Source organism: Neolamprologus multifasciatus, chromosome 11 (assembly GCF_963576455.1).
Source record: "Neolamprologus multifasciatus chromosome 11, fNeoMul1.2, whole genome shotgun sequence".
Taxonomy (NCBI): domain Eukaryota; kingdom Metazoa; phylum Chordata; class Actinopteri; order Cichliformes; family Cichlidae; genus Neolamprologus; species Neolamprologus multifasciatus.
The window spans coordinates 15,691,208-15,711,050 of NC_140449.1; the positions used below are offsets into that span (position 1 = coordinate 15,691,208).

General features: G+C 41.0%; 2 protein-coding genes across 4 annotated transcripts in view; one reads left to right on the forward strand and one right to left on the reverse strand.

Moving 5' to 3' along the window:
• Window positions 1-19,843, reverse strand: part of LOC146508012 (neuroendocrine convertase 1-like) — a 131,396-nt gene that overhangs the window by 96,863 nt on the left and 14,690 nt on the right. For 2 of the 3 annotated variants that reach the window (XM_085178592.1, XM_085178593.1), the window contains exons 3-5: window positions 13,016-13,108; window positions 1,883-1,968; window positions 1,145-1,161 (exon numbers count right to left, since the gene is read on the reverse strand). In XM_085178592.1, the coding sequence (XP_085034718.1) occupies window positions 1,145-1,161; window positions 1,883-1,968; window positions 13,016-13,108 (196 nt within the window). The remainder of the gene's footprint in view (window positions 1-1,144; window positions 1,162-1,882; window positions 1,969-13,015; window positions 13,109-19,843) is intronic. The other variant, XM_085178594.1, reaches the window with a different exon arrangement.
• On the forward strand, window positions 16,407-18,626 carry LOC146508013 (uncharacterized). The gene is made up of 2 exons (XM_085178602.1): window positions 16,407-16,638; window positions 16,714-18,626. The coding sequence occupies exon 2, from the start codon at window positions 16,714-16,716 to the stop codon at window positions 17,239-17,241; it is 528 nt and encodes a 175-aa protein (XP_085034728.1). The 5' UTR covers window positions 16,407-16,638; the 3' UTR covers window positions 17,242-18,626.

Below are 19,843 nucleotides of genomic sequence, written 5' to 3' on the forward strand. Positions count from 1 at the left end.
AGTGCGGCATACTCATTTTTTACGTACTCTCTGAAGACCTGTAACTGAGAAAACCTTCTTAGTATGAAGGTAAAATTTGGCAGACTTTCATGAATTCATTGCACCCAACATAGCTGATTCAGAGAGACTCAGGCACTCACTCATGTTTCGTGGAATAATAAGCATGTATTTTGAAAAAATTGAATACATACTACTTTACCCACTCGGACTTTATTTTTGTGATATCTGCACAAATCCAGCATTGTATTTTCAAGCCAGAATCCTGCAAACACACACAAAATTGTTTTTTTGCTAAATACGAATGCTGCAGCTGTTAAATTACCTAACATATTGCATTAGCTACTTTTCCCATTACCCATTTTTACAGGTAAAAATGTCTCAAAAGACAATGAAGAAGTTCAAAAAAGGAATAAATAAACATGTAAAGGCTTAATGCCACTTTTACCACATTTTCAGCTGATATCCATCCACTGATGTCTGCAGACTGAACATTACCTTGGGCCAGATAACCCACCATGATTGGTCTCACTAGCTTAGGCTACATTAGTTTTGCCTCATAACAAGGAAACAAAGCCAGGACTCTCATTCCTTCTTGTCTTCTTTCTCTTCTCACCCTCTGGGTTTGTGTGCAAATGAGCATTAAAACAGAAGCTGCACCTATGCTGCACCTATGCAGCTTCTGTTTTAGCCAATGAAAATCCAGGTTAAAGCTCAATCATGCAAAAAAGAAATCATATGTGAACATGGTCCAGAAACCATTATCTCTGGGCCAGAAAACTGTCCTGTGGTCAGACAAATCAAAATCTGAAATTCTTTTTGTAAAACACGAACACTGCATCCTCTGGACTAAAGAGGAAAGGGAGCATCTGGTTTGTTATCAGCGCTCAGTTTAAAAGCCTTCATCTCTGATGGTATGGGGGTACATCAGTGCCTATGGAATTGGCAGCTTGCACATCTGGAAAGCCTGGATCAGTGCAGGCTATGCATTCCCAACCAGATGACATCTTTTTTCGTCGAAGGCCTTGCATATTTAAGCAAAAAAAACAAAACAACCCCCCCCCCCCCCCACACACACACACACACACATAGTGCATCTATTACAACAGCATGGCTGCATAGTACAAAAGCTGAGCGTTGAACTGACCCGCCTGCAGTTGAGATCTTCAAGCAACTGAGAACATTTAGAGCATCATGAAATGAAAAATATGCCAAAGGAGAGCCGGACTGCTGAGCAGGGAGGACCTGATACCAGACAAGAATGGAACAACAAGAGGGGATGCTAATGTTAAACGTGGCCCTGTCCCAATTTTATTGAGATGTGTCTCAGCAAATTCAAAATGACATATGAATGATTTATATTTTTCTTAAAATGCTACATTCTTTAAATTAAAACAATATGTTGTATTTTGAATGAAAAATTGGTGTATGAGAGCTGCAAGTCATTGCATTCTACTGTATTTATTTATATTTCACACCATGTGCCAACTTTTCTGAAATTGAGCCTGATGAAGCCAACTGGCTATTGAAAGCCAAACTAAGAAATACTTTAACTGCAGTTGTTTATTTATGTTTTACGGCCTTTTTGTAGTTTTATCTGAAAGGGTACAGCGAAGAACGACAGGAAAGCAGAGGGGGAGAGAGAGGAGAGAAGACATGCAGCAAAGAGCCACAGGTCGAATTCAAACCCGGGCCGCTCTCAGCCATGGTCGCCTGCTCATCCCCTAAACCAGTCCCGCCTTCAGTTGTTTATTTAGTAATGGGTATTTCATGGCAGAGGGACTTGAACCAAAGTTTTCCGTGAAAATCACAGAAATTCAGCAAAAACTAATAACTCAGCACAGTGAAAAACAAAGCATTAGTCAGGGAACAGTATTAGTCAAACTTGCCATTGGTAGTGCCATGGTCCAGTCTTGTCACAGGAACTCGTTTGTCTCTGTAATGGCAGTGCTGTCTCTGCACCCAGTGAACCTGGAAAGCACACAACGAAAAGATCAGAGCTCACCTGTAAACTGGAACTATTAGTTTGTAATCTTCTCACTGATAAATGAAGGTAACTCTGAGTATTTTCACGTCTGTGTTCTCCACTTTTCTTATACAGGCATTTCAATTTATTTCACTCTTAGTGGGTGTATTGCGGGGGAATCTGAAGCAGTAAATGTCAAGTTTGAAGTGGTTTGAATATTTGAGCTAGTTCAACTTCTTTTTTTGGCAAATTTCCTGCCTCTGGGAAACACTGCAGTGAAACACACAAATAACGTACCTGCAAACACCTCATGTACATGTCGCCAACTGCTTGTTCACAGGAAATCATTGGAAGTCCAGACATTCGGAATAAAATGATACAGAAGAAGATGCCGTGGCCTGATTTAAGCTCCATGAATGGAAGCAACCCATCACATATTGGGTTGTAAGGCATATTTTAAATGGGCACTTTACTACTTCTTTACAATGATTTGGAAATATGAAGAAAGAAAAAAATCACTCCACCTTAACAAATCACCTTTGGCTCATCCCAAAGACGCTCATGCACTACAGCTCTAATAATCGTCTGTCTCAATTTCGCTTTCGCAATTTAACTTTTTTCCTTGTTCTAGTTTTACGAGGATAAAAGCAAGACAGTGAGAGGCACCGAACAAATAAAATATTTTGTCCTATTCTGCTTCACACTACTTTGAAATAGACGGGGGAAATCCATAGCACGGGGAGAGCTGGGCATCTTTATGGAGGAGAGTAAAAGGTTTCCTCTTCATTAGTTCAAAGAGTACTCGCTTACTCTCTCCTTTGCCGTTCCATTGTCCTGGGTTAAAAGCAACAAAAACACCCCCGCCTCACCTACACCTCTGTCCTCCACAACACGCATGTGCACGCATTCACGCGCACGCACGATTTCTTTCATAGGCCGCTGCTCGCAGCTTTGATCTGATAAGAGGCTGGTCCTTGTGAAGGTGGGTGAAGGAAATCAAACAGCAGATCACAGACACGCATACGCGCACGCACATATCACTGTCAGGCCACTATTGTCCTCTTACACTTAAATCAGAGTGGAAGAGGTTGAAAATAAATACTACTGAGAGGCGGCGGCAGTCTTTTATGTTCCTAAAAGCCTGCTTGGTTTATTCCCTCTTCACCATCTTCAATTATACTCAATTAACAAAAGCTAGGAGCTGGTCTAACCTTCCCAAAGAAGACAGCTGTTAATGCTAAGAACTCGTCATACGTGATGTGAAACAGAGGAGAACTCAGGCAGAGAGAAGATGCGATGTGCACAAATCTGCAAATGTAATCAAATGAGTGTTTATTTTAGGTGCAGCGTATTGATTTATGCTAATTTAAGATGATTTAAAGCATAATAAGCTAAGTGTAACAAACACTTGGATTTGTTAGCACATTTAGGCAATTCCTATTTAGCAAGAGAAACATTGTTTCTAATTTATGTGTGAGCTATACTATTGCTTTGTTTTGTTTTGTTTGTTATGAATACAAAAACATGTACCAAATTCAGAGTGCAGCTCCAAACTAGCATTTTACTTAGGATATACTGTGTAGCACAACAGTACACTCGGTACATATGTATTCCTCTGGATAATCAGAATAACAGAACTGATAGTTCACCTTTCATGCGCATTCATTCAGGACATTCACATAAATGTCATCATGCTAATGCAAAACAGACACGAGCAGTTTCCCAATACAGCATGAGCCAGCCACTGGGGTCCACTGAGACTTTATCGTTGGCATGCAATGGACAGCATCAGTGAGCAATGGACAGCATCAGTGAGCACAAGCTTGCAGCTGCCTTTTTATTTGCACGTTGCAAAGCACTTCTAAAAAAACATAGTTATCTCTGCAAAGGAGGTTATGTTTCTGGTAACATTTGCATGCGTGTCGTCATTTTGTCTCTGTAGTTTTTAACAGGTTTTGAGTGAATTCTGCTAAAACGTTGTAGCGGTTTAGAGTGGGGTCGTGTTAACGATCCATTCAAAGTTTGCTTACGTCAATTTAACGATTTATTGGGGGAAAATTGACACAAATCCTTAGAAACTATCATTCTTAGTGTGGTACATATTGTCAACACATAGAAAGTACTGTATAAAGATTTAAAATATTATGTCACATTTGACCTCTGATTAACAAACTGATCTGAAGGTCAAAGTAACAGCGCTATTTAAAACTATGTATCTTATTGCCATTATTTGTATTGACAGTTTGTACTGTCATATAGGGAATGAACTATGACATACGGGGAATCTAAATTTCACCTCTAAGCTCTACTTCAAGGTCAAACTTTCAGAAAATGTATTTTATCTTTAAAAATGGTATGTGTGGTTTAAAAAGATCACATTATAGTTTGCATCCAAATATCATGTCACATTTGACCTCTGACCTCAACTTTACATTTGACTTATTTCAAACTAACACCAAAATGTGTTATTTTGATTGCACTACAAACTTCTTAAAGTGCATTCAAAAAGAACAATGTAAACTAAATTAATATGTACAGAATACAATACTATTATTATTAAAAGTAAATACTGTAGAGTGATCTGCCATGGTGGAGGTTTGCACTCTCTGAGTTCTTCTTGTTTTATTTTTTATTTTTTTTATATTTCTGTTTTAACTTATATTACACTATATACAATATGATTGTTGCATTTTGAACTGCCAGATCCTGAGGGCTTTCTAAATACACTGGTTAAAGAAAGTGTTAACAGGAATATTTTCAGATGCATCTCAAACGTCAGATCAAATTAAACTGGGAGTAGTATTGGTAGGCTATTGAAGATATAACCATTTTCAGCTGGCTAAGCAGTTAAACACCAGAGCGGTGTGTGGCAATAGTTCCCAGAAACTTTTAGAGAAAAGTATTTCCAAAGTCACTCTATTTACATTGGTTTCCAAAAGTGAAACCAATGACAACGGGATGGATGAAAAATTTCCGTGGAGGCGCATAAACTTGCTGGCAAATAGTGAGTGTGTGCACGCATGTGTGAGGGTGTGTGCGTGTATGTCCCAATAGCCTTGTTAAACCCCTTCAGCCTCTCCTCTCGGGGAGCAGCCAGGACATGGTGATCAATACACATGATAGGGAGCTAATCGCTCTCTGTCAAACCAAGCCCTGCCATCTACTAATGGCACATGCTCACTTGGGAATGCGTGTGTGTGGGTGTGTATGTGTGTGCGTGTGTGTGTGTGTGTGTGCAGGCCTTAATGGCAGATTGAGACTCTTCAGGGAGTGTTGCTCAAGGTTAGGCTCAGGGGACGAGGGGCAATTGACCATACTGTCTGTGACACTGACCCCTCTACTGTCAGCACATTCATCATCCAACTGTGACACATGGGCAGCACACACAAAAACACACACACACACACACACACACACACAAAACAAAACAAAATGCACACAATTTCCAAAAGCACATGCCACATATACCTGCACTGAGAAATGACATCGTAAGTTTGTGCAACATCAATTATCAAAGTTGCTGACACTTTGCCCTTCACAATAAAAGCATCACTAAATAGAAAAAGAGATATACAAAAGGAACAAGGTATGAGATCAATGGAAAATAAAAATAAATAAAAAACTGAAAAACAAGTTTGGAAAGATCATTTTTAAACAGTGAGTGGGGTAAAAGAGACACAGAGAGAGAGCAGTGGAGTACTTGCTTGATTGAACAGCTGAGATAGAACTGACAGAGGCACAATGTGAATGTGTGGAAGAGGAGGGGAAGAAAGACAGCGAGATGGAAGGAGTAAAACTGTGCATGAATGTGTGTTTAAAGACATCCCATGAAGAGTGTAAGTGTGCGTGTGAGTGTGTGTGTGTGTGTGTGTGTGTGTGTGTGTGTGCGCGCACGTGTGTGTTTGTTTGTGTGCAAAAATGGTTCTATAGAACTGAAATGAATGAACAAGGAAGGTGCTGACGAAACGCAGAAAGAAAACTGTGGGTGTTAGAGAGAGAGAGTGAGTGTGTGTGTCTGTGCAATACTCCCATGTCTCTATATGAATGAGTGGATGCGGTGGATGGCAGGCAGCTGCAGCAGTGTGATAGCCGAGCCGAGCTGCACAGTATCAGCGCTGACATTTTGGGCTTCACTACCCACCCACGGCCCCACGGGAAACTGATGGCAATAGCAGTAGCAGTGGCCGCATCACCCCACCGTCGCTGCCTCCGCTGCAGCCCCAACCCCTCCCTGAGCTTGTCAATCTCAAAGCTTTGCTTCCTGACGCACTGTCGGCCTTAGCCTGGCTCTGGTTGGACCCATTATGCCACACAGCAGTGAGCACACCGCATGAACCACCGTCACCAGACCCCGCAATGCACTGCTGATTCCTATCTAGTCCTCAACCCTCCCACCACACTCACCAAGTCTGCCTCTTCATTCAATCTCATCTCTAGCTGCCAGACTGATAGTCCTGACCGCAGAGAGAAAAACGACAGAGAAGAGGGTTTTTTGTCTGTGTGTGTGTGTTACTGTTGCCGAGAAGGCGAACAGGGAAAGATGGGGAGCTCTACAGTAGCACACAGTAAGGGAGGGAGGGCGAAACTGCTGAAAGAGAGGAAATAGATAACAGCGTGATACACTCTGGCCCCTCCTCTAGGCTTCTTTTAGGGCACCTCTTGGCCTCCTCTCCTCTACCTTATCCTCCCTCCTTCCTCCTCCCCCACCAACCCCTGGGCCCTCTGGTGTGTTGCTCACTCCATTGTGTCAACCTTCAGAAGTGCTCAGTTTGAGTGGCAGGCCGTCACAGATCAGTTCCCTGCTAAAGCGGCCCGGCAGGCCAGGGTGACGGGCCAGGAAGGGATCTAAGTGGGGTTTATCAGCGCTTCTTAACGCCTCTCCGGCTGCCTGACACAAAAGAGAGGGGTATTAAACATCTAAAGCAAACCAAAAAGCGTGAAAGCTCCTTATAGGGCCGCGGGATTGCGGATGTGACTGGAGTCTTAAAAAAAATAGCAGAAAAAAAAAAGAGAGGAAAAAAAAAAGAAAAATAAGGAGAGGGGAAAAAAAACACACACACAAACGTCTCAACAGTGAGAAAGTACTGAGGGAAAATTCAAATGTTTTTCCTGTCCTTTGTGGATAGAAGAGTGGGTTGGAAAGAGAAAGAGCGACAGAGAAATCCTCACATTTGAAACAGACATTATACTACTTGCAAAGCTGAACACAAATATGCAAGTTAGCTAATTTAAATCAGGTAATGGTAACCCAAACAACAAAAACGATAAGATAAGCCCAAACGGCATTAGAGTGATGGTTGGGGTGAGGCTCTTAACTTCATATTTTGTCTTTTAGACAAGTTATCTTTACAGCCTTTTTGATGCCGCTTGGAAAATAATATGGATCACAAAGCTTCCAAACTTCTGTTAAAGCTCCTAAATCAGTGTGAATACATTACAGATTAAGATTTTATTTTGCGAGCTAACAATTATTCTGGCCTTGTAGATTACAAATGTCGTATAGTCTATCATCACAAAATAAAATCACAGTAGTGAACAGATAGGTAAACGACTGGTAAAATTAATTAACAACATTCATGATCAAATTAATGACAAATGGATTACACTTAGTAGCTTTAGTTGCAGAGACCACTGACCCCATAAAACAGTTTCCTAGATTTATAGTTATTCTCAGAACTAAGAATTGAAGCCCCAACCACGCGTTAGCCGCTAAATGTGGTTGGGGCTTAGCAGCTAGCACTCTGTCAAATGTTAGTAAATGGTGTCTTTCACTCCCACTGGTGTTGAATCAATAAGTTCATCAGAGTTAAGAGTTGTTTACTGCCCACACAAAGTGATTTGCTCGACATGCATCACTTTGGTGTTGACGTTTGGTTGCTAGTGGACATTCCCAGTTGCGCAATGTCCACTAGCATAATGCCTACTGTATCTAACACCCACGATATGTCAAAGAGCAGAATCATTCACTCCCATTGGTCGTGGCTTCAACTACTTGCTTCAAATATGAGCTTCAAATATCAAATATAAGTTCAATTAAGGAACCCATTCACACAATTATCTACTTCATTGATAATTCTAAGTATAAACAAAACATTTCCAACAATTTCATATAAAGTTTTATGAATATGTGAATTTCTGCTTAAGTCATACTTAAAAACATAAAAGTTGATCATTTTAATAGTAATATTTGTGCTTTTTTCTCATCATGAAAAGGCAAAATGCATTGATGTGACAAACACCTTGTTTGATTTGTTGTTTTTTGTCACCCATCCTTTTTCATGTATTGCTCAATGGATATATCTAATATGGTTTTTATTTTTAATGCATCAAAACAGTTTGCACATAGAAGAAGTGAGAAGCAGGATGTACCTGAAAGCACTCTCACTCTTATTCCATCTCTATTCTACAGACATAGCAATGTAGTAAAGTTATGCTTTGCAAATAAAATTCTAGGACTTTAGTTTAGGCACAATATCGAGAATTAAAAAAGATTACTATAGATTTCTATAATATAATTAACACATTCATCAGACAGAGTGTAACTTTTTAAAAGCAACATATAAGTAGGGATGGGTACCGGTTCTGACATAAACGGTAGTAACCAGACCGAAAAGCAGCGCACATTTCGGTGCTTTATTTTGGTGCTTTTTTTTTCCTGAGATGTCACACACTTTGGATTCTAGCCAATCATTTTACCATTGCAAGCGTAGTAGGCGGGCCCAGGTACGTACGTTCTTTTAGAGCAGATCTACAGATTAAAAATGCCCAAGGCGAAGCGGTCAAAAGTCTGGCTGTACTTCACAGCAAAAGATGCAAACTCAGCAGCCTGCAACAAGTGCTTTAAGATGATACTGTGCAAAGGAGGTAACACCTCGAATCTGATGAAACACCTGGCGACGTATAGCATTTTGTTAAAAGCCGAGAAATGCACCGTATTTGATAGCTTGCTGCGAGACCTCACACCGTGCACATCTACTGCGGGTGTGGTGCCTGTTATCGGACCCGGAGTTAGCAACATCCCCCAAGAACCCAAAGAGGAGAGGTCCTGGCCCCTAGCCCTGCCAGTGTAGCAGAAATGATGACGGATGATGATAGCAGCAGCAGCCGTTCTTCTCTGTGTGAGTAGCTTAATGTTGTACGTGTGTAATTTACGCTGAGTAGGCTAACTACGTTATTACATTAATGCATGTAAGGTGAACTAGCAAACACCGTCGTAGTTACATGCGGCTGTCTTCTTGTTTGATGGCAGATGCTCCTTTCACCCTGGCCAAAAAGGCTAAAATGACCAAAGAAAAAGTGGAAAACAGCTAAACATGAGAGGTTTTTGGACAAAGTTTGTGTTTTTTTCCATTGATTAAGCACTGCTTCCAGCCAAGAGTGATGCCATATATGCCCTATAGCTGCAGAAAAGGCTAATATTGTTATCTTTTTACAAACAAAACAGCTAAACAAGAGAGGTTTTTGGACACAGTTTGTGTTCTCCATTCTTTAAGCACTGGTTCGAGCACCGTTTAAGCACCGGCACCGTTTCAAAAGTACCGGTTTGGTACTGGTATTGGATAAAACCTAAACGACACCCATCCCTACATATAAGGCTAAACTTGCACTGACAAAAATATTTTTCGATTTGCTGTCACATTTTAAACATTACAACAATTATCACATTTATTAGCACATTTTCACTTTTATATGTTTTTAAGGACTTAACACACTGCAAATTTTAGAGGTCGTTCAATAACTCGATATTCAATCACAAGGAGATCGAGCATCATTTGACAACAATTGGACTATCTTAATTTAGCTGTGGCTGTTTAGAATATATTTAATTTTTTATGCAAAAATAAGACTACCTATTGATGAGCTTACACTAGTTAGGTAAGCATCACTAAAAGTTTAGATGTTTTGCTAGCTGCAAGGTAAAGCCTATATTTGACTTTATTTTTTCTAAAAGCTGACCTTGGCCTTTCATCATTATAGCATCCTCACTATAATAAATATCTTTTAGCGTCCTGCTTATTTTTTTCAGTTTATATAAGAAAAACTTCACACTTGTTCTGCTGGTAATGTCTTTTCTCCTTGACTTCTGTCTGCAGCTTGCAGCTGTCGTCTCGAGTGTTGCATCAATAAGGTGCCTGTACAGCTCAGATTAATGAGGCAGATATTAAAACAGATTTCTTTTTAAAAAGAAGATTCAAACCAGGTCATCACAAGACTGGAACATGCTGTGAACAGTGGCTTTCTGTATCTGTGTATTAAGTGTGTAGTACACCAGCAGGAACCAATGTGTGTGTCAAAAGATGGCAGGGGGTTAGTATCTGAGACATTTGGTAAAAGGTCAGTATAGAGTTCGGTCAGAAACATGTCTGCGCGTTTGAGAATGAAACCACAAGAGGTACAATAGTTAGAACAGTTCGGAAGAGAGTCATTGCGGGGAAACAGGGTTTCAAATAAACTACGTACACATACACACGCAGAGAGACAGAAGAGAAACCATGTGTGTATGTGTCTGTGTTTTTGCTTCGTTAACAGCATTTTTACATGTGCTTTATTTGCCAGATGTGCATATATGGTCTTTATCCATGTGTCTCTAAACCCTCACATTGGTATGTTTTTCCACAGCTTTGCTAATGATCCCATTAGCATTGAGATTAATACCACAGCTGATTGCTGCCTTGCTGACAGAGGGCTGCATCAGCTGGGATTACACAGTGGCAAAACCTCCTCCTCCTCTGAGACGCCACTGTGGACCTCCATTCAATGTGACTGTGTGTGTGTCAATGCAGCAAACAATAGACTGAGGCTTCTATGAGCTGCAGCAGCTGCGGCAGATCGTGCTAATTTATTAAAGATGTTTCTTATTCTTCTGTCAAGAAGATTTAAATAGTTCCCTTTCATTTATTTTCTTTATAAAGAACTGCTCAATAGTTTGCAACAGTTATGATATACAGACAGGTATAAATGATATTTTATGTTGCGTCTTATTTTGTTTGCCGTGGTTTTACAGCATTATTAATCAATACGCCAAGTTACACTGCACAGCTGTTATTACAATATAGTTACAACTATTTCTAAAAGGTAAAACAGCCCTCGGTTTAATTCCACCTCCTGACAGGAGTAGATCTATCTCGTGAAAACACAGCCTCGTTATGCTTTTGCTACACAACGATGCACCAGTGATTTCACCTTTCATTTCAAAATGCAGGTGCTTTGCAGAGTAACACAAACACCTCAGTGAGTAGCACTCTACCACATCACTGCAAATGGGATCTCAGCAACAGTAGGGCTTTTTTACCTGTAAATACTATTCTACTGTAAATACTATTCTAACTGTGAAGGGCAGATTAAGCCGCACGAAGCTAATTTTAACTCCGTCGCAACCTTGCAGTCTACTAAACTTTATATGATGCAGTAACTGGTGGGTTCTGCTATCAAACCCACCTGCTATGCAATCCAAAGGGAAAAAAACAGCAGACGTGTTTGTAAAGATGGAAGCCTGGTCAGAGGTGGGCGGACGAACTATTGCTAAGGCTCTGGCAGGAGGCCAGCTGCTTCAGCTAACACACTCTAATTGTGTTTGACAACACATAACCCAACATAAACATGTCTTCCATAAACCCACAACAATATTAACTGTATTCAGCTAAAAAAAAAAGAAAGCAAATAAAGTGCATTATATCAGTTGGGAAGCAAAGAAGTTTCAAGGGTTTTCAGAGGGTTCAAGTAAGCTGCAATAGCAGCATTTTTTTTTACTTGCTACAAAACTAAACAATAAGATTTCTTTAAATGAAACAAAATTCCAAAATAAAATGACTGTAATGGGAAAAAAATGAAGGCAGCTGCCAGGGAGAAGCAGCGTCTAAATACGCAATTGTTCATCATCCCAAAACATTATTTGTGCAATCCATTAAATGTAAGACTCATTACGAAACGTGAGACATTTAAGGGTGGGAATTTATTTTCACCTAAAGTTACGATAGTAGAAAAGTAATTAAAGTTACAGTTTAATGAAATCATGAACCATACATGGAGTCACTGGAGATTGTGCATAAATTACTTCAATTAATCACACGCACACTGATTCAGATGATAACTCTGAATCGGAAAGTTTGGAATTCCTTTCTCTCCTTTGCTTTCAGTCTGTTTGTGTGTCTGTGTGTGTTTGGGTGGGAGGGTGGTTTGTAGTTGTGGGGTAGATGCACACACACACAGACACACACACACACACACACACACACACACACACACACGTCTTTCTATGTGAGTATTTTTATTGTTTTGTGTATTTTGTGTGTATGTGTGTGTGAGAGAGAGAGATTGAAGGGGCAATGTGTTGGGGAAAGGCCAGAGGTCCGGTGCACCCTGGAGAATGGACAGGGGCGAAGCCACATCTCCGACCCTTCCTCTCCCTGCTGTCATGGGATGTCTCCCTGAATGACGGTTTCCATGGCCACGGAAGCCTAGTGAGGAGGTTGAATTGTGAGCTCCGAGGGTAAATCGGAGCAGCTTGCTGAAGGTGGCAAGGGAGGAAGGAGGAGGGGATGGGTGCACAAAGTGATATTGGGTGGAACAGGCACACAAGCAACAAGAGCAAGGTAAACAACTTTTATCCATTACTCAACACGGGCCTGCTTCAGTCTTTTTTTTCCTTTCTTTTTTACCAATCCTTTTGCTAATCAACAGTGGAGCATGATTAAAACAGCAATGGCAGCTTAAATGAACTTCCATTTGCATACACTCGCTGGGTACAATCAGAACTGATGCCAGAGTGTAAATTCACTGTGCTAAATGCATCAAAGAGTCTCGTCCAAGTGGCTGGATGCTCTCATCAGCTGTAGTTGTAAATGCATTTCTCAGAGTGTTACAGGAACAGTGCAGTCAGGCAAAGAAATGAAAGATAAAAGTAAATAGAGTGGCTTCTTTTTCTTTTGGGAACACACAGCTCCTTCCTCTGTCAGTGTCCTCACTTTTCAGTCCATCAAGTGTTTTTTTTCTTTTAGTTCATTTATCCATTTATTTATGGGGGGGTGGGGTGGGGGTGGGGGGGATACTTACCCTTGCTGCTGCTGCAAGTCTGTCTTCAAAGGTGGCTCTGTCAGGGCGCCCCCTGGTGTCCCTGAGTGTGTACAGACCGTTCAGGCTGCCAACCTGTGAGCATGGAAAGACAATTTCACATTCAGCTTATACAATCCCAAACTTTTAAGGCGCAAAGTGTTGCAGGATGCAAGTTATGATATAACATTTGATCATGTGGCAGCATTTTATTTAAGAATGCAAAAACAAAGATGCATTTGGAAAAATCACTCAAGCACTTTCTTCAGCACAGAGAAACCAATGCAGGTACAGAGCGAGGGTCAAAGCACGCAACGCATTCAGCCTTAATCACCCATCTGACCCTTTTGCACAACATGATTTCAGCGTATCCCCTCCGGCCATCTGTCTTGTGTGGGTTTTTCTGCGAAGGGTGGCCCAAAATCAAATAGCACACAGTTTATCTAACCTTATCCTGGGCTTTTCATTTCCAAGCCTTATAAACTCAATCGTATTGACCGCCTGGGAGAGTTAGAACTAACTAAGTGAAATCTACTCGGCGGCAATTGTGTGCAAGGCACACGTTGTGTGAGTGTGTATGTATGTGTGTGCGGGGCTTGCTGATTCTATCTTCCTTCACTTTCATTCTCTCTATTCTCTGTCCCTGAGGTGCATCAGGGCTGAGACTGCCGAGTAAATTGTCCCAAATTGAGTTCCTTCTTGCCGGCAGATACAGGCCACATCCCGACCGTTTAGAGCGAGACGGGGAGGGAGAGAGAGAGAGAGAGAGAGAGAGAAAACAATCACAGCGCACATCACTCGCTTGAAAAATTTCTCTCTAATTTCTCTTCTTGCCTTTCTCTCCTATACGCCCTCCCCGTCTCTTCTTCTTTTCCCCTCCTGTGCTGATTTCCCTGCTGCCTCTCTTTCTTCTCTGACTGCATTATTCTTATGCTTCTCCCTCTTTATATCACTCCCCGTGTGTCTTCTCTTGTCTTTGTCTGCTGCGATAGGTGTACATCAGTCTTTCCTTGCTCAGCGTGGCTTTTTCCTTCCCTTTGATGATTCAGTCCTCTCCTGCTTGTTCTCCTTCCTCTATCTTTTATTACCCTTTCTCCCTCGATCCCCGTTACCCTCCTTCATCTCTAACATTTTTTTCCCTCCCTCTCTGTGCTCTTTTCTCGCCTCAGTTTCAGTCTCTCCTTTTGCTCTCTCATCCCTCTCGCCACGGCTGGCCCCGTACCTGGTGACATAGTACCCATCAGCGCGCACTTCCTGCGTGGAGGAGCCTGGCTCCGACAATAATCACACACTAAGTTTATAACGCTTGCAGCCCAGCTGAGCTGAGCTGAATTGAGCACACGCGACTCCCCTGACGCCAGTACAGTCCATTTAACTTGGCAGGGGGCTGAAGGCTGGCTGCGGTGGGAATGAAGCATGAGGCAGAGATGGGGATGCCAGTGTGTTTTTGGGATGAGGGAACTTTGGGGGCTGGTGGGCTGGTGATGGAACAGTAACTGGTGATAGATATGGAAATGTAATGAGGGAGGACAGCTGAAGCTGAAACAGTTGCTGGAGGGGAAGAAGAGGGTGTGAGGTTTTGGACATTTGGGTTTGGGAAGAAAGTTGAGTGGGTTTTTTTGTTGTTTTTTTAAAATATGCGCAAGTAACTCTCTCTGCATAGACTGATACTTCTTCCTTACTTTCCCTGCTCACTTTCAGCAAAATCCCGTCTGTCCCTTTGTGCAGCTTTACAGAGAAAAAGGAGGAACATTTTCAAGCATCACGCAACACAGTCTCACAGAAGTTTGTGGAATACTCATGAAACTGAAAACTTCTTTTTTGGTTAGGCTTGAGACAGGATCATGGATTAGGTAAAATACAACTCCTACCACTTTTTTTCCTTTTTAACCTAGTTTTTTCCGGTTGCCTGGGTCACACATTCCCACTGAGGAATCTCCGAGATGTATGTGGTGCCGACATGAAATACACTTCCTGATGAACCCTAGTTTCATTGTTGTGCTGGTTGCAACGCAAACAGAATAAAATAAATATCAAGTCCATTTACATAAACCAATAAACTGATTTTACATGACTACTTCATATTTTTTATCTATTTCTATAACCACGATCTACAGCAAATAACTAACTAACCCTGATGTTGGACCTCATTTCGTGGGGCAACAGCAGTATGTAGTCCACAAAGTCCACAAACAGCATAAAATTTTGCTTTATGGTTTGTGATCTTCACAAAAGAAAAAACAGAGTATATATCACCTATACTGTATATCTGGGCTTCCTTGTCATATTTCAGCATATTACACTAGACGTAGAATGCAAGCCATTGGAGCTAAGTATTTCCTTGTGACACAGGTGCACATACCCTTTAAAACAGCAGACTAAGCCTCATAAACACACAAAGACACTTGCTGCTTCAGTGAGTTAGTGATGTATCAGAAAATGTCAACTCTGGATATGAATCGTGTGCACACATCGCGCACACAGACAAACTACAGCTGTACAAGAAAATTAGTGAGCAATTTCAAACCAACCAAAACAAACGCACACTTTTTGTGCCCTGCCAGAGCAAGTTCACAGCAAAACAATATGAGGCCAATCAGGGGACCGTTGGTATGGCTCTCCCTCTGCTAATGAAGGCACTTTAAAAAGGTAATCTAATTCACCAGCAGCAATTAAGGCTGGGAGCGCCTTGTCACTATCAATTATTCGCTCCTTCACTCATGTTCTTCAGTGCGGACGCTGAGCCTGCCTGACACACTGCACTGTCGGACAAATCAACCCCATCAGCCAGCAGTCACTGAGAACACTAATCATGAGAGTGTTCAAAGGCACACAAACACACACCCAGACACACAATGAGACATGTGATACTGTAGGCTTGAATTGGTGCACAGTGAACTAAGTGAGCTTGGGATGAATTTGGATGTCCTTGCTGACTGGACGCTGGACCCAACAGACTGATCCCTGAACGTTAACTTTAATCAAAGTTAACGTTCCTCTTTGGATCCTCTATGATCCTTTCGTTCTTTTGGGGACTTCTTTGTGAGTGAGCCATTTCCTTTGCTGCACTGCCGCACCAGATCTTAGGGTTCCCCCCACCTATCGAATCCACTTTAACCCCTGACTGTTTGCAAACTCGCTGGTTCCCCCTATACATAAAGGTTGAAACCCCCTCCACTACCACACACCCTATAGTGAGTTTAAAGTACTACATCACCAGCATATATGAAATCATCTTCATTGCTACGCTTTTATTATTCTGGTGTGCACAGCTGACTGGCTGCTCCTCTATAAGCAGCTGTTCTTCGCAGCTAGGAGTGAAAGCAGAAGTAAGACTTTACATTGGTAACTTCCTTTAGTCCCTGAGATACGCCTGCTTAGTTTAATTATTCTTTGAAATGGGACTTTCACAGAGTCCAGCTGCAAGCAATCACTTCCTTTTTCATCGCACATAGAGAATGAAAACCCTACCAGTGTGCTTTCTTTTTTTTCAGTCTCTCCACATAAGACAGAGAGAAGACAACCGCAGGATCGAATAGTTCTTTCAGCTGCAGCACAAAACACCAACTTTAGCTTCGGTTGCAAGCACGCTTTGAGACTATAGGGAAACGGGTACCAACTAAAAGGTAAGTTGTGAGAAAATGTTGCTTTAGTGTAGTTTTAAGATTCCTGTTTTCACACTGGGATGTCTTTTTTCATAGATGGCACACGACAAAGCCTTGTTTTGTTTGACTTTGGTGTTGTCTGTGGTCTTGACCTCACCTCCGAAAACCCTCGACTCAATACAACAACTCCAGGACAGCGGGTTTGGTCAGCCGCCTCCTCGCCATGGCCTTAAGCTGCTGGTGTGGTACGTTCAGAACTGCTTGGACAACAACATGAGGGCTCTGTGTGATCCCTACCGGGGAGAATATGGGTTTCACTTCTTTCAGAACATAGGGCCAGTTCTTCCTGTGATAAAAGACAGACAGCAGTGGAGCTATTACACCATTGGAAACCTCCACTATCCTGGCGCAGAGAAGCTGCCGTATGAAGTCAGAAGATACTACAACCGCAGCAATCCTAAAAGTAACATGGACAGAGTTTTGGTGAAATATAACAAGAACAACAAACGAATCGACGAGCTTTATGCGTCCGCGCATTATGAGCCAAAAGAGACGTACAGGATTGGGCCCAATCTTCTTGCATCTCTTCGAAAGAAAATCGCCTTCGTTAGCACAGACGTGTAGGAGACCTCTGATCCTAAATCAGTACAGTATGTAACAGCTTTGAGAATTTTGTGAATCTAAAAAGTACAGGTGAAGTCACAATCTTTGCTTTTATGCTAGTTTCTTTGAAATAAAGTAGCCACAAGTTTTCATTTTGAGGCTTCAGTGTAAACTATGAGCTTTTGTGTAACCTGCATCTTATGCCTGCTTGTAGAAAAAAAAAAAGTAATCAATAAAATGTGTTAAAACGTGGCTCCCAAAGTGGTTTTCCAACTTTTTTACCAAGCATGCCCTACTTCAGACAACCAAAAACATTCATTCAACTTAGTGTCCATCCACATTTTTTCCTTCTTGCAGTGTTATTAGCAGGTCTAAAAGGGTGTGGAATCACTGTCAAAGCCTCAACCGGGCAAATGGCACTGGCATGGGTAAAAAACAACTGACTCAACAAGTTTATCCTCACTAATTCGATGGTATTTTCAGTTGTTTTCTTTTATGTTGTACTGTCAGTTTAGATAATAAAATACTAAACTCTCAGTCAGATTTTAACATCTTTTGAAAGAAATTAAAATCTAGCTGTGTAGAAAAAAAGATTCAAACGTTTCACATTTTGACAATCATGCTGTAGGATGCCTATCAACTGGAGCATGTTTCAGAAAAAATAAGACATGCCTTCAAGAACGTGTGAACTAGTTAAAAATATATGTATTTGGTATCTTTTTAGTGGGAGGTAGTTAAGAGTGCCTGCTGACATAAATGTGTTAAACAGCTGATGAAAATTGGGGGTTGAAAATTCCTTTATTATATGATTAGAAAGACAGCGATTCATGATCAGACAAACCTGTTTAAATTCAGAGGTTTTTCTAAAGCATTATGCTAAGATTGAATCTCTGGCACATGGATGCACAGCACCCTGACCTATCACCCTCTCCCCAGACTGAGAGCAGCTTTAACTAGTCCTTCAGACCTTAGATAGATATATATAAGGTATAAGTTGACAGACAGCACTATTCAACAGGCTCTTCTCAGGGTCTCCATTGCTTAACTGAATCTCCCCAATCCATGACCTTATTACAAAGTACTGATAGAGAGGGTATATGCATGACAGTGTTGCTGCTGTATAAAGCCTGTAAAGAAAAAATCTGAACTTAACTATGTTGCCACTGCAAATAAAGATCCTGGGTAGAGACAGATGTTCATGATAAATTACTATTAATTTAATGCTATCGCCAAGACTGTCCTGTAAAAATGTCTTTTTAAATTCATATGAACATATCGCCATTACAAACTGATTAAACTTTGAATCTCATTTGTAATTTGTACATATGTAGGATCTTTACTTTACAATATAAAGCACCTTCAGGCGTCTGTTGTGATTTGACGCTATATAAATAAAACTGAATTGAACTGCATTAAAGAAAAGCATGCTGTTGCACCTCTTGCAAAAAAAGAATAAGAAACCACAGCCCTGATGAATGGGGAGAAGTAAATGAATATTTTCCCACATGAGGCAAAACGTGCAGAAAACCTCAGATAACATAATGTATAAAAACCAAGGAGACCACACCTATGATTTTTCAAGAACCGCAAATCAATTCATATCAAGCATATTTGAATTTTTATTTAAGTTCATGTGTCAGATGAACTGTAGCATTATCTGACACACCTCCTCCTGCTGACCTAAAGGCTCTGGATCTTTGGCTCTCTATTCGCTGTGTACCTTTTGTACCAGAAAATCATAGAAGGTGTATATGCAATACACTCATTGTATATATTTAATGCAAGTTGCATAATTATGGCAATATTGAAAACTGTAGATATCACGTTGGCCTACTTTATGACCCTGCAAAAAGTTCCCCACCACTAAAGTCTCAGAGTATAGTCCTGTCAGTCAGTCTTCAACATTTGGAGCCTGATCATCATCATAATCCGATTTTTGTGATGTCACAGCGTAGCAACTCAGGGAAAAAATGCACATGGGAAAAGTTTTCAGTCAGGGATTTGTGACATAAAGCCAAACTCTGCTGTTCAGTTTGTGGTTAACACTCTGTTTGCCATTAAAAACCATGATTTTTTCCTAAACTCAATCATAACTGCAAGCTGAAAGATGACAATGACAAGAGCATGCACAAGTCCAATAATAATAATAGCTGTTTTCACATGGGACACAAAGCCTTGTTTGTGAAAGTCCTGTGCTTGATCCTTTCATCCAGCACAGCCTCATCATTATGCAGACTTTGTCTCACTACATTGCTTCGGCAAAGAGCAAGCTGAGCTTTAGCATTCTTTCCCGAGGTGCAAAGCTGTGACATCACGAGATTAATCAGTTACAGTGATGGTCCTGGAGCAATATTAATACAATCTTGTGTGAACAGCATTAACTTGGCGATATCAGTGATTACTGGAAAAAACAAAAAGATCTGGAATACTGACAAAAACATTAACATAAAGTATTGGGCATTGTTTAGAGTTTCCAAGGTAATCTGACCTGCATGGTCAAAATATAAACACCATAAAGAATGCATAGCTGCACGGCAAATTGCTAACAACTACTAAAAAAATACTCAAACTCAAAATTGTATGTCTTGTATATCAAACAATTGCGATAAAGAGCAAAAATCTA